This window comes from Castanea sativa, chromosome 6 (assembly GCF_040712315.1).
Source record: "Castanea sativa cultivar Marrone di Chiusa Pesio chromosome 6, ASM4071231v1".
NCBI lineage: Eukaryota > Viridiplantae > Streptophyta > Magnoliopsida > Fagales > Fagaceae > Castanea > Castanea sativa.
In genome coordinates, this window is record NC_134018.1 from 36,373,469 (window position 1) to 36,400,287 (window position 26,819).

General features: G+C 38.7%; 1 protein-coding gene and 1 long non-coding RNA gene across 2 annotated transcripts; one reads left to right on the forward strand and one right to left on the reverse strand.

Annotated features, from left to right (window-relative positions):
* Nucleotides 1-3,041: 3,041 nt before the first annotated feature.
* Nucleotides 3,042-6,536, reverse strand: LOC142640406 (protein STABILIZED1). The gene has a single exon (XM_075814478.1). The coding sequence runs from the start codon at nucleotides 6,390-6,392 to the stop codon at nucleotides 3,288-3,290; it is 3,105 nt and encodes a 1,034-aa protein (XP_075670593.1). The 5' UTR covers nucleotides 6,393-6,536; the 3' UTR covers nucleotides 3,042-3,287.
* Nucleotides 6,537-8,921: 2,385 nt separating this feature from the next.
* LOC142638469 (uncharacterized) lies at nucleotides 8,922-12,143 on the forward strand. The gene is made up of 2 exons (XR_012845019.1): nucleotides 8,922-10,259; nucleotides 11,409-12,143. It is a non-coding gene; the product is annotated as an uncharacterized LOC142638469 (long non-coding RNA).
* The last annotated feature ends 14,676 nt before the right edge of the window (nucleotides 12,144-26,819 follow it).

The following is a 26,819-nucleotide window of genomic DNA, read 5'->3' on the forward strand; positions in this document are numbered from 1 at the left end:
AAAGTCACCAAAACCATTGCCAATAAAATCAACCTACTCTTTTGGGGCATGAATCAGAGAAATTATCTGAGGCTGTTCAAACCGGCACAGGTCAACTAAACAGTATTTCCATTCCCCAGCAATTGTGGTTATGGATTTTCAGATTATGGGGAGCAGTGTGGGATCTATAGTTGGCGAATTATAGCATTTATTTTAATAAAGTGAAAGCTAATATCCATAGTATATAAATACTCTTTTCTTTTTCTCCTTTTCTTTTAATAAAGTGAAAGCTAATATCCACAGTATATAAATACTTGTAAATAATATATATATATATATATATATATATATATATATATAATTGACTACCAAGAAAATAACAATGTATAAGTCATGACCAAGTGAAGAACATTTGAGATGTTACCTAGCATTGCTGCAATCAAGGGAGAGAACCCTGTAGACAAAATAGTTTCTACTTTAAAGAAGAAAAAGTCCATGAAAAAATGAAGATCTCATTTCTCACAAAGCAGATATGTAGGAAAGCAATACCTGCTAATGCAAGAAAAATGCTTAAGAAAGTAGCTAGAACAACTCATACCAGATTATCATTCTCAACTAGTGTCCATAGAAGCATCAGTGGGACCTGGCACAAGTACACAACAATGTACTATCTAAACCACAATTTTCTTTTTGTTTTTTTGGCTAAGTAAAGGTTTTGAGGAGATTAGACTCTCAGACATGTCCCACTGCTGGGGTTGATGTGCCAGTTGGGTAAAAGACCATTGACACCATCTAAAACACAATCTCGCAGACACTAATATCTACGGTCTCGTTTGGGAGAAGAGAATGGAATGAAATGGAAAGAAAATGAATAAAAAGAATAATTTTAGAATATTCTTCCCTTACTTGTTTGAGAGTTTTTCCATTCCCTTGTTTGAGAGTTTAAGTGGAAGGAAATGGAATGGATAGGAGAGAACACTCATTCTTTTCTATTCCTTTAAAACCTCAAATTTTCATTCTCCCAATTGTGAGAGAGAATGAAATTAGATTTAATGATTTTTTTGCTAAAACTCCCAAAATACCCCTATATATTCAACTCTTTATTTTAAAATAAGGGTATAATAATAATATTGTCATAAAATGATTTCATTCCATTCCCTCCATGCTACTCCCAAACAAGATTACTTATATTCCATTCATTTTCATTCATTTCCATTCCTTGATTTTAAAACATTCAATCAAGGTTAATTCCATTTCATTCCATTCTTTTCCCTTAAATACATTTCATTCCATTCCATTCATTTCCATTTCTTTATGATCATTCAATTCATTCCATTCCATTCCCTTATGAACTCCCAAACGAAGCCTAAAGCAATGAAAAGAAAATCTGTATGACCTAATGATATCATTAAAAACAATTGATCTTGATATGATATTAGTTAAAAAATTTGGTATGTCTGCTACTGTGGTAGTTCTTCAATTTTGGATGCCAAACATTTATACTTAACACAAAATATATGTTTAAGAACCTAATGATTAGGACATTCTATTGATGAACCTGTGTGCTTGTATACCTTGATGACATTTTTTTTTATAAGTAATAAAATTTATTCAAAATGAAATCAACAAGTACACAGGAAGTAAGTATACCATCTGAAGGTAAGAGATTCATGTGCCATGTAGGATATCCTACAACCAAATTCAAGAAAATAAATTCCACTTTCTCCTGTGGTAGATAATATATAAGGCATATTCACCAATATAATGATCACCTCTCGATATGGGGCAAGAGGAGCAACAGCAATAACCCACACAACAATGATCACCTATTGAACCCAAAAACAACAATTTTGACACAATAAATATAAATCAATGAGCCCCATAAATCACAATATTAGTTTGCTCTGAGCCGTTACCCAGATAGAGACAGGGAAACAAACAAACCAGCAGCAACAACAACAAACCAAAAGAAGCGAAAACAAAGCCAGTCCACGAACCTGAAAGAATACATCTGAGGTGGTTGGAGCATGTACACATGAATCGTAAATAATCATGAACTGATTAAGTACCAAGTTCAATCCGAAGAAAAATAAGAGAAAAGGCTTAATCAAGCATAGATCATCAAAAGATGCACGGCGCTTTAAAATCTGAAAACGAACACCAAATATTTGGAAGCATGACGATGTAGAACAGCATAGGAAAATAAGATAAAAGAATATTAAAAGGATAAACTGGACAACCCCTAGGCTTCACCACCTAGAATCTGCTTGCAAGCCCTAGGCATCAACACCAAACAAAGAGAGAATCATCAAATTATTCTAATTCAAATTGTACTGCCTTTCACAATTACAAGAGCACTACTTTAATAGGGTTTAGGGATTACACCAATATGGGAAGTACTTAATTAAATCCCTTAAAACCCTCAACATTAAAAAAACCAAAAATTCAAATTTCAAATTCAACAACAAAATTCATTTCACATTCAAAAATAAAATGGTTTTGGTGCTCCCTGCATCACATGAAACTCTAATTAAATTGCAAGGTAGCAATACGATGCTGATGCATATTTTTGGCTAATGTCTGCTAGCTGGCTAGTGAAGCACTTCAGAGGAAAAACAAATAAAAGGCATCCCATCCTCAACCCTTTTGCCTTATAATTTGTTGGTTTCTTCCCTACAAGCTTTGGCTTGTGAAAATTTTAGAATACTAGACCAGGTTGGCATCCAAAAACTTGAATCAAGACAAACTCTTTACTTTGTTTTGGTTTGGGAGATTGGGGGTAAAGATGACGAGAAACTATTAGCTTAAGTAGAATCACAACATAGGGTCTGACAATAAAGAGTTATAATGACTGTCAGCTGCCCAAAACCTATCCTTTAAGCTCCACAATAAAATAAAAATAAAAATAAATAAGCCCCTGATTAAAAAAAGCAAAGTAAATGATAACAAATAACCATAGAATGGAGCAGCAGGAAAGTGATATGGCATTGAGATGAATGGTAATAAATGTCAGTCATACCTAATCTACAAACTGAGGCAAAGAAACATAGAGAAACAGGGAATTAAAGTATAGAGAAAAATAGTGGTTCATTAATAAACAAAATCTAGAGATTAATCATCAAATCAGTACGCTAAAACAATCTTGTGAGGAAATAAAAAGGATATTATCATCAGAGCCACTAAGTAAGAAACATATGCTAAAAAAAAAAAAAAAGAGGCAGGCAGTGCAAGTCTATCTCAGGATTAATACATATAATTTACCACCAAAACAAGAAGAGATGCTTGCATGACTACAAGCTGACTTATAACTAGTGTCTGCTATTCTCAGCTGCACTCTCTTCCTTCCCAAGTGCAACCACTAATTTTTTCAGGATGGCTTCAGTTGGCTGGTGTGAATTCTCTACAGCCTTGGATATTGCTTGCCATTTCTCACCATGCTTAGGTTCTGCAGCAATGCATCTCTTTAACACATCTTTCTGGATCTCTTCACTCCCATGCTGAAGTTCGAATTTATAATATAATGCCCAGAAATCTCCAATATCCGGGGCAAGGGTGACTGCCCTGTTAAGCCAAGTACGAGCTTTATCTACCTTCCTATCATGCCAGAATAACTTAGCCACAGCAGCAATCACATGGGGATCATGATCACATTTCTTGAGAGCATCCATACTCTTGGATTTTCGTTGCGGACGGGGGACCATCTCAATTGATGCTGCCCATAATATACCACTGTTGGGACACTCCTGCAATGCCTTTGCCATCAAAATATCAGATTCCTTCTTATTACCATGCCTCATTTCAGCTCGGACAGCAGCAAGCCAGAGCTCAGGGTTCTGAGGATTTTTCTTCCTTGACATGGTGAGGACAGCTCGAGCTTTACTCAATCCATTCATCTTCTCTTCCAGATTAGCAAGAGAAAGCCAAAGGTGTATACAATGAGGGCAACGCTTCAAACCCAAATCGTAAGTTTCCTTGGCTTTCTCCAAGTGACCAAGCCTCTCCTCTAGTTGTCCAAGCATCAACCACAGTTTAAAGAATGCAGGGAAGAGTTTCAACCCTTCATCCAACAACATCCTCTCCTCATCAGTATTCCCCAATTCTCTCTCGACAATAGCAGATTTCATCCATACTCTTTCAGTGCCACCTCTCTCTCTAGCCTTAGCAAGAAGCATTCTAGCTCTCTCAGGCTCATGATTCTCAAATTCAAGCTTAAACGCTGCAAGCCAAATCTCCTCAGAGTTGGGAATGGCAGCATATGCTTCTTGAAGGATTGCTCGCGCAGCAGGCACATCCCCTGCAAGCCACTTCTCTTTAGCACCCATAAGCCACAAAACCTCAGCCTGTGGCCTGTAAGTAACTGCCTTACGAAGCAAAGCATCAAGAGACTCCCTCGTCCCATGACTCTTCTCCAGCTGTGCTGCCTTGAGCCAAATGCTCTTCTTTGTCAAGAACACACTCAATGCATGAGCATAAATCGCTCTGGCTGTCTCAATTGAACCCCTCTTCTTACACTCCTCTGCATCTGCCACCCATGTCCTCTTCCTATCCTCTTCCTCCACACCAATCCCAATTGTATTCTTAACAATGGCTTGACAAGTCACCACAGAACCTGCCCGTTCTGCGGCTTCTGCCTCTCTCATCCATGCCTCCCTATCAATTGCCAAACCCTCTCTCTGCAAGGCCCTTATACCCCTCTCAATAATCTTAACCACCATTCCTGTATTCCCATTTGCCTCCTCCAACTTCGCAGCAGTTATCCAAATAGCCGGCTCCTTTGGCAGCCTCTCCCTCGCCCTATTCAACACTTTCTTGGCATGATCATATGTCTCTAGTCTTGCCAATGCTAACCACAATTCAACGTGCAACGGACAACACTCCACAGCCCTGTGCAGTAATAGTCTGGCATCCTCCTCATTGGCCAACTCTACAACCGCCTTCCAAAGCCGAACCGAATCTGGAATATGCTCTAACCCTTTCCTTAACACTCTGCTCTTGTTCATTTCATCATGCTCCAATTTCGCTGCCTGTAACCACAGCTTAACTGAATTCGGAATGGATTTCACACCTTTTGCAATAACTGCCTTGGCCTCATCCGGGCTTGCTAATCTACAAGCCTCCAACCACACATCCTCACTCTTCGGACATTCTTCACAACCCTTTTGAATCAACTGTCTAGCTGCCTGAATCTTTCCAGCCACCTCTTCCAGCCTTGCAGCAGCAATCCAACCCGGTGGATGCTTCGGATTCGTTTGAGTCACACTCTTCAACAACAGTCTCGCCTTCTTAATATCAGAAATCTCCGCATCACTCGTGATCTTCATACTCTTTAAATCAGTGAGATAACCTTTTGGATCCACCACAGTTTGTCCCGAGACCGAATCCGATAACCTATCCAACTTCAATGACAACACAGTACCTCTTCCTTCACCCACAGCAGTCAAATCCGTGACCGGAGTTTGCGACCACGGTGTCTCAGTACCACCAACAGCTCTACTCTTCGGGTCCAATGCCGTAACATGCTCTTGCTCTTGCCTAGCTTTTTCCAATAGCGTATCCGGCACAGGCACGAAGCTCTCAAACCGCTTTTTCTTGTTCCGAAGCGAATAATCTCCAATTTCGGGAATGCTATCCCACTCCTGAGTCGACAAGGTATACAATTTCCTCTTCAAATCGGCAAATTGCTCCGTAATTTTCGGATTCGACGCCCGGTACTTCTCGATTTCCTGCTTCAACCTAGCTTCTCTCCTATCCTTCCGCCGCGAATCCATTCGCTTATCAATCGCTTCCCAAACAGCATCAGCCTCCTTATCATCTTCATCATACTCACCATTAGCAAACAGACCAACATCATTTCCTTCAAACTCGTCAAACTTCTGATTCTCATCATATCCTTTCTCATCCGCCTCGTCGCCATCTTCATCTTCATCGGGCTTTCCGCGGCCCCGGCCCGCCCCAGAGGGCCCGCCGATGGTAGTGGCGGTGCGGTCAGGGAGGTCGGGGGCAGCACGGGCAGGACCGATATCGGAACGGGTAGTGAATCCAGTGGCACCACGGCCGAGCCCGGCGACGTAGTTGGGCGGCGGCTTGGAGTTGAGGAAGTCGAGTTTGGGCTTCGAGGGAGGAGGGATTGGAGTTGGGGTTAGGGCCGGGGTTGGGGTTTGGGCCTGGGACCCACCGAGGAGAGGGAGGTGGAGAGAGAGAGTGGAGTAAGGGGTGACGCGGAGGCGGGAGAGGAGGACGGCGTCGTTTTGAGAAGGGAGTGGGTGGGATTGGGAGAGGTAGAGACGGTGGAGGTGGTGGATTGGGATGTGAGTGTGGTGGTGGAGAGAGAGTTTGAGGGAGTGGAGTGTGGTGGTGTTTGGGTCTAGGGTTAGGGATAGGGTTTTGTGGTTTGGGATTGTGATGAACACCATGGTTGGTTTTGGTTGGTTGGGTGTGTGATTGTTTGAATTTTGAGATTTGGGAGAGCAGAGATGGATCGAGAGAACAGTCAAGTGACAATGAATTGAATTGAAAGAGTTTTGAGAAGGGGGGGGGGGGGCGTTGTTTTGTTTGTGTTCGTATGGGATTTGGATTCGGAAAAGAGTGTATAACCGACTCTGGTAAATGGAGAAAGGATTGTATAATACGACACTCACCCACATCAGTATATATATTTGGTGAGACTGCCCAATAAAAATAAGACACGTTTACAAATGCTCTCAAGCCCTATTAGTTTCTAATTTTTTAGACTTCTTTATTAGAGGTCTGTCAATTTTACACATTAGTATTATTTAAATAAAAATAATAATTCTGATTTTATATTTCTAAAACCCGATAACAAAAAAACATATTTTCTGGTTTTATTTTCCACGTCAACATTATGTTATTTTTAAAATTTAATTTAATTTCTTTCTTTCAAGTTTCGAAATTTGTACATGAACTCTTATGCTCTCTACCCATCAAATGAGACGATTTCTTGAACTTTAACAACAATCACTAGCAATCAACACCCCTAAATTTGTCACCTCCTTTGACGGAATCCATGAATACTCAAAAACCAAACAACCATTGTGGAGTTAATCTCCCACCAAAAAAACCCAAAATCTCTAATTATAAAAAACCCACTTTACTTGCCGGCTAGCCATAGCTGGACTTCACTCTAGCCTTCACTTGAAGCCCAGTGCTAGATCCATCCAGATCTGTTCATTAGTGTGCTGCGTGCAATAGTATACCCTTCTCTCTTTCAATGTTTATATTTGAAATTTATAAAAAACTGAGTCTATTGAGAACTATGTTCGTATAACTGGAATCTATTGATACTTTTGACAACTGAGTAAATATTTTGTAGTTTATAGATCACATGTAGAATTCTTGTATTATTTTGAAAATACATTTTATTTTATATTTAGTTTCAATAATCGTGCTACCTATCTATACAGTTTGTTAATGAAGCTATGGTCTACACTTTTTTTTTTACAAGAGTGGTCTACACTCTACAATAGTGCAATTTGATTGTTTGTGGGTGTTTTGGGGTTTAATTTGATTGTTTGTGGGTTTTTTTGGGTTTTGTTTGATTTGTTTGTGCATCTTGTTTCATGGTATTTTTAATGATTTGTTTTGGGTTTGTCTTTATTTTCTATTTCTATTTTCGTTTGTGGGTTTGAAATGCAAATGATGTGTTTGATGAAATGCTTCAATGAACTATTTATGAGTTGTGAAGTAAAAAGTGAGAGAATATTCATTTGAATAATGATTTTGTGATGATGGAAAGTGAGGAAGATGGAATCTTATATGTTGCACATAACGGGATTATTAGAGGGGAGTTGTTAATTTGATTCCTTTGAGTTATAGTGTGTTTTGTTTGCCCAATTGGATGTATTTCATTGAAATCATTTTGGCTTAACTGTCTAAAACAGGATTTGTTTGTAGATCATGTATTACCATGAACCATGTCCAACCACTAATTTCCCAATTCCACTAAAAGTTCATTAAATACAAAATTCAACACAATACAAAGCTAAGCCCCAAAAATCTAAACAACATGGAAAAGTACCCAGCATAATGAAGACCTAATCAAATGCAAAATTTTAAACTTAATAATAAAAGAGTTTGACTTCACAATACATATATAACCTAATATATTTAGCAAACTTATTGTCACAACAACAGTTCATTTTTTGTTTTGTTACTTTTTCTGGGTTCTCTTTGTTTTCTTCTATAGTTTATTGGTTTTAAGCTTGAATGGAGATTCACACTAGTCTCATGTACAAACAATAAAGTGAGGAATACAGAGAAAGAGAGAGAGAGTTTGTAGTTTGTGTGTATATGTGTATATGTGTGTGTTTGTGAACTATGAAGTCAAATTGCATTATTGCTTTCTTTTATTTAGCAAACTTATGATTTTGGGTTTGAAATCAAAAGCAAATTTTGTTGATTTTGCATATGTTTCCTCTGTGAATGTGTTGTACACCGAACTATTATAAACAACGCTAATGACAAAATGTGATTCTTTCTTCATAATCTGCCTTGGTTTTCCTATTGATAATGATTTTTTTTCTCTTAACATTACAACATGCAATCATTTTTAAGATTGAGATATTCCTTATGTTGAAAATTTCTAGAATAACATATTGTAGCAGTCTATAGGCCTTTTTATGTTTGGTTCAAGTTGTAACCAGAAGTTGTCATTAAAATAGATCCATAATAACATCAATTGGAAGTTGTTTTAATTGCTCTCTTTCAAATTTGATTTTTATAAATAGGCTTATGGTATCGGTCAACATTGATTATTTATTATTCACACAAAATTGCTTGTATTCTTTTTTACAATTTATTGGGTTGCTTACCTTTAGTTGTGTTAATTATCTATTATTTATATTTGTAGTTGCAATTACATTGATTTGTTTGGTGTGATTTCATGAATTTTCTTTGATAACATTTTTATTAGTTATAGATTCTTCTTGTTTGTATTTGAAAAATAAACAGAGACAAAAATGACCAATGATTGAAGAGATATATCTATTCAAAAAAAATGTAAAAGAGAGAAGATGGAAGTATATAAGGAAGAGGCAATGAGATTTTTGCCTTTGCTAGTGAAGTTTTTTGTTATGCTTGTTGGAATATTCTCGTGTAGGAAGTACTTTGTGAGAGAATCATTACGAAGTGAAATTGAAGAGGGGATTTATCAGAGGAGACTTTTGGATGGGATCTCTAGCTCAGGAATCTAAAAATGCATATTAGAATTACGTATAAACACGCGTGAGTTTAACAAGTTATGTAACATTTGTGTGTGATGAGGGTGGATTGGTTGTCACAAGAAATGTTACAGTTAGGGAAGTCATAGCATTGTTTTTACATATTCTTGCTCACGACCTCAAGAATAGAACAATTAAAAATGATTTCGCTTGTTCTAGGGAAACCATAAGTAAACAATTTCATTATGTGTTGAAAGCTATTCTTAAGATAGGCAAGAAGTATATCAAACAAGATCATGCGGTTCTTCACGAAGGAGATGATAGATGGAAGTGGTTCAAGGGAGCACTTGGTGGAACACCCCGGCCTAACTTTATTGTTAACCTATGTGTTCAAGTAATTAATTATTATTTGAATCGCTTACTTTCTAAAAGTAATATAAGAATATTTAATAAATATATTATTTTATAATGCCATTGAATAAGAATTGTAAATATTATAAATAATTAATGACTATTTGTATTATAAATATATACTAAGTACGTGTAAAACTATATTAAGTGGTTAAATTATTAGATATATAGTTGTTGGTGTTTAATTAAGTGTATAAAAGTAAGGGTTTATATGCAAAGTTATTTTATTACTTGGGTCTATCTAGAATATAAGGTTATGGAGGGGTGGTAAGTAAATTTTGAAAAGTGGTAAGGGTGAGTCATTAGCCCTTTTTCCTTTGCAATACACATACCCCACCAAGTCAATCTCCCTTATCTTTTCTTGACTACACCAGAAGGTTCAACTCTAATTCTTCTTTCCCTATTCCTTTTTCTTTGTTCTTATTTCCTTCTTCTTCCCTTGTTCTTACACGACAACATCTCATCTCTTCTTTGACTTTCTCAAAGCAACTAGAAGACTCAAGAAGCTCTCTCCCTCTTTCATACCCACGGGTCCAACGCCAAAAGAAAGAAAAACTCTCAACTCTTCTCTCCCTCTCACACCTATAGGTCCAGCAGCAAGGAAAAAGGTTTCTTTCAATTTTTCTCAAGCTTTTGTTCTCAATTTAAAGTTAGAGTGATTCTAGCTTTATCACTCCAAGAACTGTGCTTTGGGTAAGGGGAAAAATCTAATTCTTTTAGTCTATTGTCCATTTTAAACTTAAGTGAGGGTTATATGATTTAATATATGGGTGTGTTGGATTTTAGAGATTGTTGATTTCATGAATGTGAATTGAATCATTTTATGCTTGCATGTGCTCCTAGATGATAGACTAAGATAAAATCTGTTATGGGTAAGTGTCAAAAAGAGTAAAATAGCTAGATTAATTTTATGGAATTGTTAATTGAAGTGTTGAATGTGTAGTTGATTCAATAATTGAAGCTTGTTGAGAGTTAGTTCATGAACTTGTTAAGAGTTGCACTCATTAGCTAACCTGTTTAGTCATTATAAATCCTGATTTTTCTAGGACAGCTATGGGTAAAAGGTTTATTAGAGATTATTATATGATATGTTTAGTATGTGTGTATTAAATTTCATATGAAAATACCATCGTTTGATAATTTTTTGTGAATTTCAAGAAAATGTTGCAAAGCTGTCACTGTGACAGATTTTGTGTTTACGCGTGATAAATTATGTATTAGATTGTATACAGTGAATTTGGATGCTAGGAGTAGTTCTTATGAATGCTAAGACACATATGGTTCTAATGGAAGTGATCTCACAGCCATTGGATCAATATAAAAATAAGGGATAATTACACTTTGCTCGCCTGTTGTTTGCCTCTAATTTGATGTGCATACCCGTAGTTTAAAGTTTGACACTTTGCCCACCTGTGGTTCCCACCGTTGCTCTGCCGTAACCCACTTCTGTTAAAATTAAGGGTAAATATGTATTTTTACTCAAGTTTTATGTTTCTCTCCTCCCAAAACAAAAAATAGCACAAAAATGCAAGAGAAAGAGATCAAAAATTGATATTTGTCTCTCTCTCTATTCACACAAATCTTGAACACGAAGAACATACTCAAAAAAAAAACCCAGATCAACCTACACAAGATCACTGACTTAATGACTCAAATTGTCCAGTTTCTAAAAATATTGCACCTTTTACTGTTAACACTCAGCTCATGAGTGAGATGTACAACATGAATAAAGTTACTTTGTAGTTGCTTTAAATCTTAAATTTATCTTCTTAATCCCTCTCTCCTTTTTTGGGTGAATATCATTTTCATCTGTTTGCTTCCACTCATCTCTCAATCTGACAGCACAAGTCATGTAGAAGACCCACAAGGATATGGGTTTATCCAAACAGGAAATTTATATCAACAAGTCATGTAGAAGACCCACAAGGATCTGGGGAATTCATATCAACAAACAAGAAATTTATCCAAATAAAGAAGACCCATAAGGCCAAACTCAACTAGGACCTCCGCGACTCCATCCGAGTTCATCCGCCTATGGGACCTCCGCGACCACTTGATCGATCCATTCTACGTGCTGAACAACAGCAAGACCTCCGAGTTCTGCACTCCGCTCACTTTGTTCCCACATAATCACTACCGATCTGGGTTTTCAACCATGGGTTTAAAGAGAGAGATAAAGATGATGTATTAGAGAGAGAGAGAGAGAGAGAGAGAGAGAGAGAGAGAGAGGACCAGACATCAAGAGCTTGAACCGAGAAAGCCTTAAAGATCTGGGTTTTTGGCTGGTGGTGGCGGTAGCGGTGGTGTAATCAATGTTCAACCTGTGAAGTTTATAGCTTTGTTGGTTATTTTGGATGATTTTTATGTTTTATTATTGATTTGGTTAGGTTTTGATTTACTAGATTTGGAGATGTTTGGGATGAAATTTTTTGTATTTAGTTGAATTTGTGTGTATGAGAAATGTTGGAAAAGAGAATATTTGAGCACTCTGTTCTTCATTCAACGATGGGTTGGCTTACTCCATCAAAGAAGGCACAGTCAATTGGGAAATTGTCATTACCATAAAGACTTAATTGAGTGTGTTTTGATCTATTTGGGATTTGATTTTTTACATATTTAGTGTTAGAGTAACGGCTGAGGGAGATGTGGGTTACGACAAAGCAACGGTGGGAACCACAGGTGGCCAAAATGTCAAACTTTAAACAACGGGTAGACACATCGAATTAGAGGCAAACCACAGGTGGGCAAAGTGTAATCATCCCTAAAAATAATGGTTTAATTTCTAATTTGCATGAAATTCTGGCGGGATATATTTGAACATGTTGTCTTGTATGATTTTTAATAAATCATGATTTTATGCTTTGACTCTAAAATTGATATGGAATCTACTAGACATCCAAAGAAGTGGCTCTCTAAAATTGCATGAGAATTGGATGTGTTTAGATAGCCCATTCTTATTTTACAATGAAATGAGCAGTAAACAGTAAATGATAACTTTGACTTTAAGGATTTAATTCTAAAGTTAAGGTGAATGTTTTGAGCTATAATTTAATATGCTTATCATTTAGAATGTCTAGATCATAGATATATTTTGTATAACTAAGCTCAAGGTTTAGTGCTCAAATGAGGGGTTCTAAACCTCTCAACTGTTGTTTTTATGAAGCTGTTTTGTTCAACGTGTTGTATGTTGTCTTGTGTAAGTTTATACATGCATCATTGCTTCCAATCTCAAACACATTCTGAATTGATTTTAAAGTTGTTTGACATAATCTGAATATGAACATTAAAATGATGGTTTCTCTATGATTTGGTACATCATCATGTTTGATGAATGTATCTTGTGTTTAGGGAACTTCGTTGAGGTGGGGTTAGGATTTCCTTGATTATGAGAGATAGGTTTTGAGATAAATGTGTAAATTTATTCCAAGGTATAATTAATAGTAATATGCTTTGATATTTGGTTTAGGTGTTACCAGTACTTAAGTTTGAACTCCTTTGACTTTAGGCTCTTAGTTCCTCTGCTTTCAGGTAAATGATAAGTTATATGAATATTTGGTAAGTCATGAGGTTATTTTAAAGTTTATTATGCATTAAAAGGTTTTTGATTAGAAGTATGACATCAAATCATGTTTCAGACAAAGATATGTTTATGAGTTCTCGGAACCTTATGCATATGATTTAAGCATATTGATGCTATTACTAATTCCACGAATATGATGTTTAAAGAAAACAATAGAAATGTTTTTATTATGAAATGTTAAGCAAACTATGAATTTCAGTATGATGTATAAGTATGAAATGTTTTTGGGTTATATCCTCTGGTGATCTGAACTCAGCCAGTAAGGGTTAAATTATTGGCTTTTCATGGAAAATGTTATCTGGTTGGCTATTAAAAGTGAGACTGGCTCTGCTGTACCCGCTCTTGTTGGTAACGGCCGGCTTGTGGAGGATGCCAACTTACCCCCATGGTTGAAGATATGTATTATGATGTGATCCCGAGAATACCTAGGATTGTGGGAAATGCTGGATGCCTAGCACAGTGGTGCTAAAAGCCTCCCAAATAAGTACAAATTTATTAGATATAGACTAACCAATATGTTATTTATGAACAACTATATTATGTTATTAATCATGAGAGAATGATTTTGTTTAAATGCATTATGAAAAGTTAAAAGCTCTCATAGAAAGAAGAAGTTTCTAATGAAAAGGAAAGTTGTTCTTTAAAGATAAAATTTTTTGAAGTTCTGTTGTGCTTTAAAGATAAAGAATTTGATTAAAAGGTTTTAGTGTTGTTTAAAGATAAAACTTCTGATAAAGGTATAAGTTTATGTTAAAAAATCATCAGAAATCTATTCATTAAGAAACGTTAAGTTTTATGACTACGAAAGTTATAATATTTTTTGAGAAGAAGTTTATAAAGAAAAGTTTTCTTATTTGTTAAGATGTTTTTAATTTAAGATAAAGTTACCAATTATCTAATTTAAGTCAAAATGATTATTTTGTAATAAGACTATATATATATATATATATATATATATATATATATATATATATATGATTTTAAATAATTAATATTATATTTGGTAACTTTGTAAGAAATAAAAGAAATTCAACCTGAAAGGTTTTGGTAATATTATTCTGATAAGAAAAAGGAAAACAATTATTTTTCTATGAAACAACGTATAAGGTATTATTATGAATAGTATAAAATACTGTGCATGAAAATATGTTCTCTTATCTAAATAATCGTAAAATGAAATGATTTGATTTACATGCATTCTTATTAAATTCTTATGTATCTTACCCTTACTGAGCTGTATAGCTCACCCCTTCCACTCTTTCAGTCAACAGGTTTTATTTTGGAGCAGAGGGAGCCTTAGTCGAGTTTTGGAAGGAGCTAGTTTTAGTTTTAAAAGTATTGATCCCAAATTAGCAATGTGATGTTTAGCTTTGTAGTATTACGTATTTTAGGACCTAATGAAAGTTGTGTAACTTAAAGTATTAAGAGATATATCATGTGAAATTTAGAATTTGATTAACTGGTGGATTATATTATTCTTTGAATACAGTGTAGATACTTTGAATGTCAAGTGAAAGGTTATATCACTTAAGTAAAAAAACAAGAATTAAAAGAAAGAGGAAAGCTTTTGTAAAAGTTTTGTAAAAGTAAAGTTGGTTCTTGTTAATATCAGGTTTTAACTTGATATTAGCATGCCGGTCATGGTCACAAATCCGGGTATCAAGTTTGGGACGTGTCACTTGGAGCCCTTGATAGTACACATTAACTGTTCCCATAGAAGATCAAGGTAGATATTGAAATAGGAAAGGTGGACTTAGTACAAATGTTTTAGGAGCTTGTGATGCTAATTTGAAGTTAATATATGTATTACTTGGTTGTGAAGGAACTGCATCAAATTCTTGAGTGTTGTGTGATGCTTTGAGTTAGCACCATTGCCTAGAAATAACACCAAGTACGTATTATCTTGTGGATTATGGGTACACAAATTGTCTTGGGTTTTTAACTTCTTATAGAAGAACTTGATATCATCTAAATTTGTGGAGAGGAAATACACTAACAAATTATAAGAAGCTATTTAATCTTCGACACTTATTTGCAAGAAATACAATTGAACAGGCTTTTGGGTTATTGAAGAAAAAGTGCGTAATATTATGCACAGCTAGTTTTAAAGAAGTGAAGACTCAAATTAGGATTACTAATGCGTGTTGTGTTTTTCATAACTTTATATGGGATGAAGTGAATGAGGATAAGTTGTTGAGAGCTATGAATCTTGAATTAGAAGATGTTTCACTAAATGAAAATGAGATATCAAAAGAAACCATCACATTTTTTAGAGTTATTGATGAGTGGATAGCTTTTCGAGATGCTTTGGCAAAGGAAATGCTTGAGGAATATCAATCTTGGCATCGTTGTGTTATTTGAGACTTTATATTTAAATTTATATATTACAATTTTCTTATTTTGAATTTTGCATTATTTGAAAAACAAAATAGAAATTGATAGAAAATACACATATTTTTGGTATTTAATCTGTCTCTCTTGATATGTATACTAACTTTTTATTTGTTATGAACTTTAAAATAAGTTTTTAGTTTGAGGTTTTGAATGTTATGAAAAAATCAATGCATTTGGGTTTCCTCTCTAGTTGATATAAAAATGTTGTTAATAGTTGGCAAGATATTTTTTTTAGTTTTTTATGACTAAAGATATTTAGTTATTATCTTGTCAATTGAATTATTAATATTACCTCATGTATTTATTAAAAACATTACTAAAATTAAAATGTAGAAGGATTAAGAAAAATAATAATTAAAAAATAATTTTATTGATCTTAAATCCAAATCCAAATCCAAATTTAGGTATCCAAACAATGGTATTTTAAATGATGAGTTTCAAACCCTTCTTTGTTTAAAAAGACCCAAATAAGCAATTTTTAAATCAGAGGATTTCAAATCAAGGTATTTTAAATCAATGGATTTCAAATCCAAATCTAAATCTAAGTGTTGTCATCCAAACACAACCTTAGAACCAATATGGATACCAAAAATCCCTTTTAATGTGAACCATAGGAGGTATTTTGGCTTAGTTTAATGAAGATGTCATTCTTTTTTGAGATTTTTGCACTGAAATTCAGCTTGATGTTCATAGGATGGGTGTTCTAATGTCTAGATAAGTCTCACGTGCAAAATAATTGAGATTTGGTTACTTTAAGTTAATAGTGACTCACTAGTTTAGGAGGGTATATTGAAAAACAAAATGAAAATTCAAGGTTTATTTATTTATTTATTTTATGTATGACCATCCCAAACTATTTGGGAATTATGTAACTTACCCATCATTGGGTGAATACGTTTTTTATTTCCATTAGGTTGTTATGGACCCAAGGCATCTATAATTGCCATTCCTTGCCTTAAAATTAAATCCAAATAATGAGAGGTTGTTGTGGTGGAAGGGGTTATGTGTTTTCTGCCTTATTGATTTTTGAAAGAGAACAACACATGACAATAAAAGAAAAGAAAAATATATTTTACGAAGTACAAAACTTATGTACAGTACCTTAAGAGTTGTTTCTTAGTTCCTCTCTTAAAATTCTGCCATGTGACTACTAACTTAAAAAATACGCTTCCATCCATGAGAAAAAAGCCACATGGCAAAATTTTAAGAAATGAACCTAAGGAACAACACTTAAGAACAACTGTATCAGTGGGTGCACAGTAGAAAAAGTGGTGAAATTTACACAATATTGCTCAAAATTCATCAACATCAGTGCTTGCATACCTTTGCATATATCCACACTTGCTACAATAACCGTGCATATATACACGATTACTGTAACTTTGCAAATTATTATTTTATTATATTCTCTCTCACACATTCAAACTCTATCCCTACTTTTTCTCTCTTCTTTTTCTTCTTCATCTCACACGCTGCTTTTTCATCTGCATAGCCGATCAACCATCTGCCCACCACCACTCAACCAATGCAACCCACCACCACCATTTTACAACACATAAAAATCTAACCACAAATTCAATAGAAAATCAAACCCAAAATCAACAAAAATCAAACCAAAAATCAATCAAACCTGAAATCAACCCCAACATGTTAAACAGAAAACCGAAACCCACCCGAAGCCTTGTCCGATCTCACCCTCACCGAAGCCTTCTCCGAACCCAAGCCGAAGCCCTCTCTGATCTCACCCTTGCTGAAGCCCTCTCCAAACCTAAGCCCCTCATCGCTTGCCACTGCTTTGTGGTGGTTTCACTTCTTCTATTTTTTCTTTATTTAATCAATGGATCTTGGGATTTTGATTTGGCTTGCTTGTTAAGTTCTGATGTTGCTTGCATGTGTTTAGGATTTTTCTTGATTTCATATGTAGCATTTTGGGATTTTGCTTCTGATGTTAAGATCTATGGGCTTTGGGATTTTGCTTGATTTTGGCTAGCTTTGGGTTTGTAAAAGAGAGAGGGGTAGTGAGTGAGGAAATAATAAAAAATGTAAAAGAATGAATATTTTATTGAATAAATTTGTAGAATAGATAAACTAATGTGAGTGTTTTGTAAAAATGAGTGTGTAAACTAAAAAAAGTAAATTTCTTGTGTGCAAAATAGACAGAAATTTTGCATTGACTGATGCGATTGCTCTAAGTACTATACATAGTTCTTTCTCTTGTAGGAGCACTTGAAAAGTGAGCTCCACCAAGAGTTGCTTTTTTCACTTGAATTGTAGCATTTGAGGAACTTTCTTACCTCAAATAATTTGAGAAAATGAAATAAATTGTGGATTGGTGTTACATCTGTGGATATAATGGGGTCTCTGTGATCATCTTTTGTTAAATTTCATTATTGCTTATGAGTTGTGGGATAGTCTTTTGCATTTTTGGAGTTAATCATTTAGTTAGTTTGGGATCATAGTTCAAATCTCACCCCATTATAATTATTGAATTATCATTGTGGGGAGTAAAAGGACCCAAGTGGGCATGTGGGCCTTTGGGCTCTAGCAAGGAGGGCCGATCTGTTCATAAGCTAGGAATTTGTTAGTACTATGAATCGGCCCATATGCCAAGGGTCCGAAGATACAGCCGAGGGTGAGTTCCTCCTTGGACCGTTCCAAGAGGACTCGGAGATTCACTACAAAGGTCAAGGCAGAATTCTGGAAAGACTGTTGGTTAAAAGGGGGAGGCCCTGAACCTTCTAGATGCACCAATGTTAAAGAAAATATCAAGAGCAAAGGCTGTCACCTCCACATTAAAGACTCTGCACCTACCTCCCTAGCTGCATTAATGGGGAAGTGACCCCTGAACAATAGGGCTGAAACTTCTAGTCACTGTCCAAAAAGTATCAGGGAAGGAAGTATTTAAGGGGGGGGTCGATAACTAAGAGAGGGATGAAGAATTGTAACCTTTAAAGAAAGAAAGAGAAATAATACAGAAGTAGTCCTCGGCTCACGTCCGAGGAGGTCTATTTGCAATTATCGTTTATTATTTATAAGTGTTTGTAACTTTTAGCCTGTTATCAAGTTCTCAGTACTTCTGACCTAGGTTTCAAACCCACACTCTACAAATTTCATTGTTTAAGGCTCATTGGGCCTGAGCCCATAACCTTCTTTGGGTCCAGGTGCAATTGTGCACTTACAATTGGCGCCGTCTGTGGGAATCTAGTCAAAAATGAGCTAGGATACGATGGCAGGCCTAGGTTCTCACCATGCAGAATCACAGGGATCATAACTGGAGGATCATTTCAAGCGTCTTGAGCGTCAAAGGGATCGTGAGGGAAGTGTCCATACAGAATACCCCAGGGCTAGCCATACTCAGGGTGGGGGTAGCACCACCCACGAGGATGGTGCTAAAGCCATGCAGAAGGAGATTGGTCGTTTGAAAAGAAAGCTGCGCCGTGCCAAACGTAAGCCTTCACCGTCCTCATCTGATCCTTCTTCAGAGGAAGCCCGGGGAGGTAGTTACAGCTCAAGGTCATGCTCGCCCCCCAGCGCAATGTCCTCTTGTGAGGAGGATGACCAGCCAGCTCGCAGACGCAAGAAGCTTCCTTCTAGGGGCTTAGGAAACGATGCTATGAGTCGGGCGTTGCACCAACTCTCCAAATCTCCATTTTCACGGAGGATTGAGAAAGGGAAGCTTCCCAGGAGATTCACCCAGCCTACCTTCACCATCTACAATGGCCGGACTGATCCGGTGGAGCACGTGAGTCACTTTAACCAGAGGATGGCGGTGCACTCTCATAACGAGGCTCTGATGTGTAAAGTTTTCCCCTCTAGCTTGGGACCTGTTGCTATGAGGTGGTTCAACGGCCTTAAATCGGGGTCTATAGGTTCGTTTGGGGAGCTCACTAGAGCATTCGCTTCGCGGTTCATTACGTGTAGCAGAATGCCTCGGCCATTGGACTCGCTGCTATCCATGACCATGAGGGAAGGGGAGACGTTGAAAGCGTATTCCGACCGGTACTGGGAAATGTTTAATGAAATAGATAGTGATTTTGATGAGGTGGCGCTCAATACCTTTAAGGTAGGTCTTCCTACTGATCACGACTTGAGAAAGTCTTTGACCAAAAAGCCCGTCCGCAGCGTACGTCGCCTCATGAACCGTATTGACGAGTACAAGAGAGTGGAGGAAGACCAGCAGCAAGGAAAGGGTAAGGAGAAGGTTATCCCGCAGGAGAGAACGGATTTCAGGTCGGACAGGTACCACAATAACAAGCCGAGGAGAGATTACGTTGGGCAGTCCGGCTCGGCAGCACCTCAGGCCGTGAACACTGTGTTTAGAGAACCAGTACATCAGTTGCTGGAGAAAGTTCGTAAGGAGCCCTTCTTCAGATGGCCTGGTAAGATGGCAGGAGACCCTGCGAGGAGGAATCAGAACCTCTTTTGTCAGTACCATCAGGATGTGGGCCACACTACCGAGAACTGTCGGACCCTTTGGAACCACTTGGAGCAGCTGGTCAGCGAAGGAAAACTAAAGCAGCACTTGTGTCAACCTGGTGGACAGGGCAGTCAATCTGGCTCAAACAATCAGAGGAATAATTCATCTCGGCCGGCGTTAGGAACAATTAATGTTATTTTTGCTGCACCTGGCAGGACCGGCTCGGGTCCCACCAGGGTGATGGCAGTTTCACATCCTCAGGCCGAGGAGCCAGGCTGCAGGCCGAAGAGGTTGAAGTTGAACTTGCCCATCTTGGGATTTTCCGAGGAGGATAAAGTGGGGACTATCCAACCCCATGACGATGCTCTTGTAGTTACTCTTAGGATAGGGAATTATGATGTGAAGAGGGTGATGATAGATCAGGGCAGCGGTGCAGATATCATGTACCCTGATTTATTTAAGGGGCTAAGGTTGAAGCTGGAAGATCTTACTCCTTATGACTCGCCACTCATAAGTTTCGAAGGAAGGGCTGTTGTGCCGAAGGGACAAATCCGTTTGCCCGTTCAAACCGGCTCAGAAACGGTTGAGGTGGATTTCATTGTGGTCGACGCGTACTCCCCATATACAGCCATCCTCGCCAGGCCATGGCTGCACGCTCTGGGAGCTGTCTCCTCTACCTTGCATGTTAAGGTTAAGTTCCCATTTGGGGAATATGTTGAAGAGGTCCTCGGCAGCCAATCAGTGGCCAGGCAATGCATATCGGCTGCAGTGCTGCACCAGACGGAAGCCGAGTCTTTGGCTTTGATCACCAAAGACTTATAGCAGTTAACAGCTCCTGATGCACCTGGAATGGTGACAGGAGAGGAGGCTCATTGTGAGGAGTTAGAGAAGTTTTTGATAGCCGATGATCCAGAGAGGTTCTTCCAAGTCGGCATACGTTTGCCGCACCAGGAGAAGATGGAGTTGTTGGAATTTCTGAAGGACAATATTGATGTTTTTGTGTGGGACCCTTACGAGGCTCCAGGCGTGGATCCGAGCTTCATTTGTCATCGTTTAAACGTCAACCCTGCTATTGTTCCGAGAAGGCAGCCACCTCGGCGTTCTTCCAAAGAACATTCCGAGGCTGTGAAGGAAGAGGTGCTCAAACTCAAGAGGGCTGGGGCTATTAAAGAAGTTTTTCTATCCCGAATGGTTGGTGCATACGGTTGTGGTTAAAAAGAAGAATGGAACGTGGAGAGTATGTGTAGACTTCACAGATTTGAACAAGGCCTGCCCCAAGGATTCGTTCCCAATGCCGCGTATTAATCAACTGGTGGATGCCACTTTCGGACATCCTCGGATGAGTTTTTTGGATGCCTTCCAGGGTTACCATCAGATTCCCTTGGCGTTGGAGGATCAAGAGAAGACTGCTTTCATTACTCCAACGGGGAACTACCACTATAAGGTCATGCCATTTGGGTTGAAAAATGCTGGGGCTACTTACCAAAGAATGATGACCAGGATGTTCGAACAGCAACTAGGGAAGACTATTGAAGTATATGTGGATGATATGGTGGTGAAGAGTAAAACAATACCTTCACACGTGAAAGATCTAGCTGATACCTTCCAGATGCTAAGAAAGTACAAGCTGCGCCTTAACGCCTCAAAGTGATCTTTTGGGGTGGGGTCTGGAAAGTTCTTGGGATATATGATTACTCATAGAGGCATAGAGGTAAACCCAGCGCAGGTTAAGGCTATTCAGGATTTGCAACTGCCTCGGAACCCAAAAGAAATCCAGAAATTGACTGGGATGATTGCCGCATTGAACAGATTCATATCTCAGTCAGCTGACAGATGTCGTCTTTTCTTCCAATTGTTGAACAAGTGGAAAGGGTTTCAATGGACCGAGGATTGCGTGTTAGCTTTCCAACAGCTTAAGCAATATCTTTCTCGGCCACCCATTCTGTCTCGCCCCGAGGCGGACGAGGTTCTGTTTGCTTATCTGGCAGTGGCCGTCCACGTGGTTAGCCTGGTCCTCATAAGGAATGAAAGCGGAGTGCAAAGACCGGTCTACTATGTTAGTAAGTCTTTGAATGAGGCCGAGGTGCGCTACCTACTCTTGGAGAAAGCACTTCTGGCCATAGTTCATGCCACGCGAAAGCTCCCTCATTATTTCCAGTCCCACACGGTGGTGGTCCTGACCCAATTGCCTCTCAAGGTGGTGTTACGCAGCGCCGATTACTCTGGCAGGGTGGCAAAGTAAGGAACCATTCTGGGAGCCTTTGACGTTAAATACAAGCCCCGCACCTCGGTAAAGGACCAGGTCCTCGCTGACTTGGTGGCAGAGTTTACTGAACCATTGCTAGAAGAAACTCTGAAAGAAGCACACATGGATGGAGAATCAGTTGGTGTGATCACAGCCGCAGTGCCTTCGACTTGGAAAATGTATGTGGATGGGGCAGCTAATCAGAGAGGGTCTGGTGTCGGACTTGTCATGATATCCCCTGAGGGAATTATCTTCGAAAAATCTCTAAGGCTGTCATTCTCGGCTACTAATAATGAAGCCGAGTACGAAGCAGTTTTGGTGGGCATGAACATGTTACATAAGATGGGTGGAAAGGAAGTCCATGCGTTCTCGGACTCTCAGTTAGTGGTCGGCCAAGTCACGGGGACCATGGAGGCTAAGAACCCAAGAATGCAAGAATATTTGGCCCAGGTCAAGCGTCAGCAAGCTGAATTTGACTCCTTCGTCTTAGCTCATATCTCTAGGAGTGGAAAGACCCATGCCGATTCTTTGGCTACGTTAGCAACGTCCTCGGCTCAGGGTTTGCCCAGGATTATCCTTGTGGAGGATTTGCTAAAACCAACTCTTACCGCTGTCAATGCAGCTCGCATCCATCTAATAAGGCTTGGACCTAGTTGGATGGACCCGGTCATATCTTTTCTTAAGAACGACATCCTTCCTGAGGACAAGTCTGAAGCAGAAAAGGTGCGTCGAAAGGCCCCACGTTTCTGGTTGTCCGAGGATCAGAAACTGTACAAACGATTCTTCTCGGGACCGTACTTGTTGTGTGTACACCCGGAATCAACGGAAACGCTTTTGGAAGAATTGCATGAAGGGATTTGTGGAAGCCATACTGGGGGAAGGTCCTTAGCCCATAGAGCCATGACTCAGGGTTATTGGTGGCCTAATATGCAGAGGGAGGCTCAAGACTATGCCAGAAAGTGTGATCAATGCCAGAGGTTCGCCCCTAATATTCATCAACCTGGAGGGGCTCTAAACCCTCTCTCCAGTCCTTGGCCTTTTGCACAGTGGGGATTGGACATAGTGGGGCCATTTCCAAGGGCTGCAGGAAATAAAAGATGGCTTCTCGTGGGGACAGACTACTTCACTAAATGGGTTAAGGCCGAGCCCTTAGCAAATATCAGAGACGTTGATTCCAAGAAATTTTTCTGGAAAAACATCGTCACTAGATTCGGTATACCACACACCCTTATTTCAGACAATGGCGTTCAATTCGACAGCAAGGCTTTTAAGAAATACTGTGATGACATGGGCATCATAAATAGATATTCCACCCTAGCTTATCCTCAAGGAAATGGGCAAGCTGAGGTCGTTAACAAGGTCATAGTTAGTGGGCTTAAGAAAAGGTTGGACGATGCGAAAGGCAGATGAGTAGAAGAACTCCCACATGTTCTGTGGACGTATCGGACTACACCGCGCAGGTCCACGGGAGAAACACCATTCTCTATGACTTATGGAGCCGAGGCGGTTATACCTCTGGAATCTGGTTTTCCCACCCTGAAGACGAGTTCTTTTAGCTCGGAGAATAACGATGGACTCCTGGAGAAAGGTCTTGATTTACTTGAGGAACGACGCGAGGCAGCTATGGTCCAAATGGCTTATTATCAACAGAAGCTAAAACGGGGATATGATGCCCACGTGAAGCTAAGGCCACTCGCACCTGGAGATCTTTTATTAAGAAAAGTAGTGGGCACTTCGAAGAACCCAGCTTGGGGTAAGCTAGGACCAAACTGGGAAGGCCCCTATCGCATTGTTTCAGTAGCTGGCATAGGGTCATATCGACTAGCTGACCTAGATGAAAGAATTGTACCACGCCCATGGAATGTAAATAACCTTAGAAGGTATTATTATTAATAAAATGTGCTTTTGTTAGTTAACATTTCAAAGTTATAAGTACCTCTGGGGCTTGAAGTTACTATTCTTAAGAGTCAAACAGAAACTTGGTTAAGTGTAGTCCTCGGACCACAAACCTTGTGGAAATTGATATCTTATCATTTGTTAAACAGAACCTTAGTTATGCCGGGTCCTCGGACCTCCTACTTTGGGAAAATTAACATTTGAAGTTACTGTTTGTAAGATTCAAACAGAAACTTGGTTAAGTGTAGTCCTCGGACCACAAACCTTGTGGAAATTGATATCTTATCATTTGTTAAACAGAACCTTAGTTATGCCGAGTCCTCGGACCTCATACTTTGGGAAAATTAATATTTGAAGTTACTATTTGTAAGATTCAAACAGAAACTTGGTTAAGTGTAGTCCTCGGACCACAAATCTTGTGGAAATTGATATCTTATCATTTGTTAAACAGAACCTTAGTTATGCCGGGTCCTCGGACCTCCTACTTTGAGAAAATTAACATTTGAAGTTACTGTTTGTAAGATTCAAACAGAAACTTGGTTAAGTGTAGTCCTCGGACCACAAACCTTGTGAAAATTGATATCTTATCATTTGTTAAACAGAACCTTAGTTATACCGGGTCCTCGGGCTTCCTACTTTGGGAAAATTAACATTTGAAGTTACTATTTGTAAGATTCAAACAAAAACTTGGTTAAGTGTAGTCCTCGGACCACAAACCTTGTGAAAATTGATATCTTATCATTTGTTAAACAGAACCTTAGTTATGCCGGGTCCTCGGACCTCCTACTTTGAGAAAATTAATATTTGAAGTTACTGTTTGTAAGATTCAAACAGAAACTTGGTTAAGTGTAGTCCTCGGACCACAAACCTTGTGGAAATTGATATCTTATCATTTGTTAAACAGAACCTTAGTTATGCCGGGTCCTCGGGCTTCCTACTTTGGGAAAATTAACATTTGAAGTTACTATTCTTAAAAGTCAAACAGAAACTTGGTTAAGTGTAGTCCTCGGACCACAAACCTTGTGGAAATTGATATCTTATCATTTGTTAAACAGAACCTTAGTTATGCCGGGTCCTCGGACCTCCTACTTTGGGAAAATTAACATTTAAAGTTACTATTTGTAAGAGTCAAACAGAAACTTGGTTAAGTGTAGTCCTCGGACCACAAACCTTGTAGAAATTGATATCTTATCATTTGTTAAACAGAACCTTAGTTATGTCGGGTCCTCGGACCTACTACTTTGGAAAAATTAACATTTGAAGTTACTATTCTTAAATGTTGAACAGAAATTTGTTTAAGTATGGTCCTCGGACCACAAACCTTGTGAAAATTGATACCTCACTTACTGTTCTTATTCTTATCACATGCTTTATGGAAATCACTATTTTACTATTTGTTAACTTAGATCTTAAGTTCTATATCATTAAGTGTTAAATAAATTTTTGCAAGGAATAACCCTCGGACCTGATATCCTACTGAGAGTAATACTTCACATTACAAAGGTTTAATCATCATATGGGTCTTTTAACTAAGGCATTGATTAATGACCAAACTAAGTTATACGGCTGTTTTGAAGTCATAGTTGGTTGATTGGTGGAGTTAGACTTACTTATTCTGTTCTCTCTTTAACTATTTATTAGTGAGAACTTTCATGACAAGCACAAAAAGAATAAAGTAAAACAAATACAACATGAATGAAAGTTGAATAAAACTGTTCTTCATTAATTATATACAAAAAAAGGGGAGGAGTACAAAAAGTTCTATCTTAGGCCTTAAGCTTGTGAAGGGGGTCTTGGAGGGAGCTGCTGCCAGCCTCAGTGCTCTTCAGTTCCAGCTCAAAGGTGGACAAGGCTTGTTTCCCTTTGTCTTTTGAAGGAATGAGGGGCTCCACGTTTTGAATCTGCTCCTTCTCGGCACTACCACACTCGTCCTTCTCTTTATGGGAACCTTCAGGTTCTGTAGGATTAGGAACAAGTTCTTGCACCACAAGAGGAAGGGCAGGAGAGGCAGCAATAGGAAGGTCTTCAATTTCTTGTATGTCTAGGGGAAGCCAAATGTTCTCGGACTTCCTCAGCTCAGAAGCTTGAGGAACCCCTGCTACATTCATGGCCTCTCCCTAGACCTGCTGACAGTACTCTCGACACAAGGCCGCAAAAGCTTCTGTCAGCTGTTCTTGCGTTCTAGTCACCCCCTCCTGGTAGCTGGCCTTCTTCGCGGCCTCCAGTGCGTGCTTGTGGGCCCGAGCCTCCTCCTTCGCCCGCGTAAGCTCCTTTTCCAAGTCAGAGCGTGCCTGTTGGACTTGGGCGAGCTCGTCATCCTTTTGGCGGAGAAGCTTACGCTGCCCTCCACTTGGGTTTCCATCGTCTTCAAGCTGGCCTTGTCACCATCTCTCTCTCTTTTCAAGTCGGCCAACTGTGACGTGATTTTCCCATTTTCTGCTAGGGCCTAGCTTAGAGACCTTTCTGCCTCTTGCCTTAGCTCTTGCTCCATCCCAGCGCGCTTCTGAGAATCCTCCACGAACTTCTCGGCCGCGAAAACTTCTTGGATGGACTGCAAACATGTCAGGAGGTTAAAGATGGTAAAATGGTTAGAATAAATATAAAGTACGAGTGCGAGGTGGAACTTACCAGAGCTAAACCCCTTTTTAATGAAAGGAACAGCTGAGGCTGACCCATCCTCTCCAAGGTTTCCATGTCCTTGGGCAGCAGAAGAGGACGCTC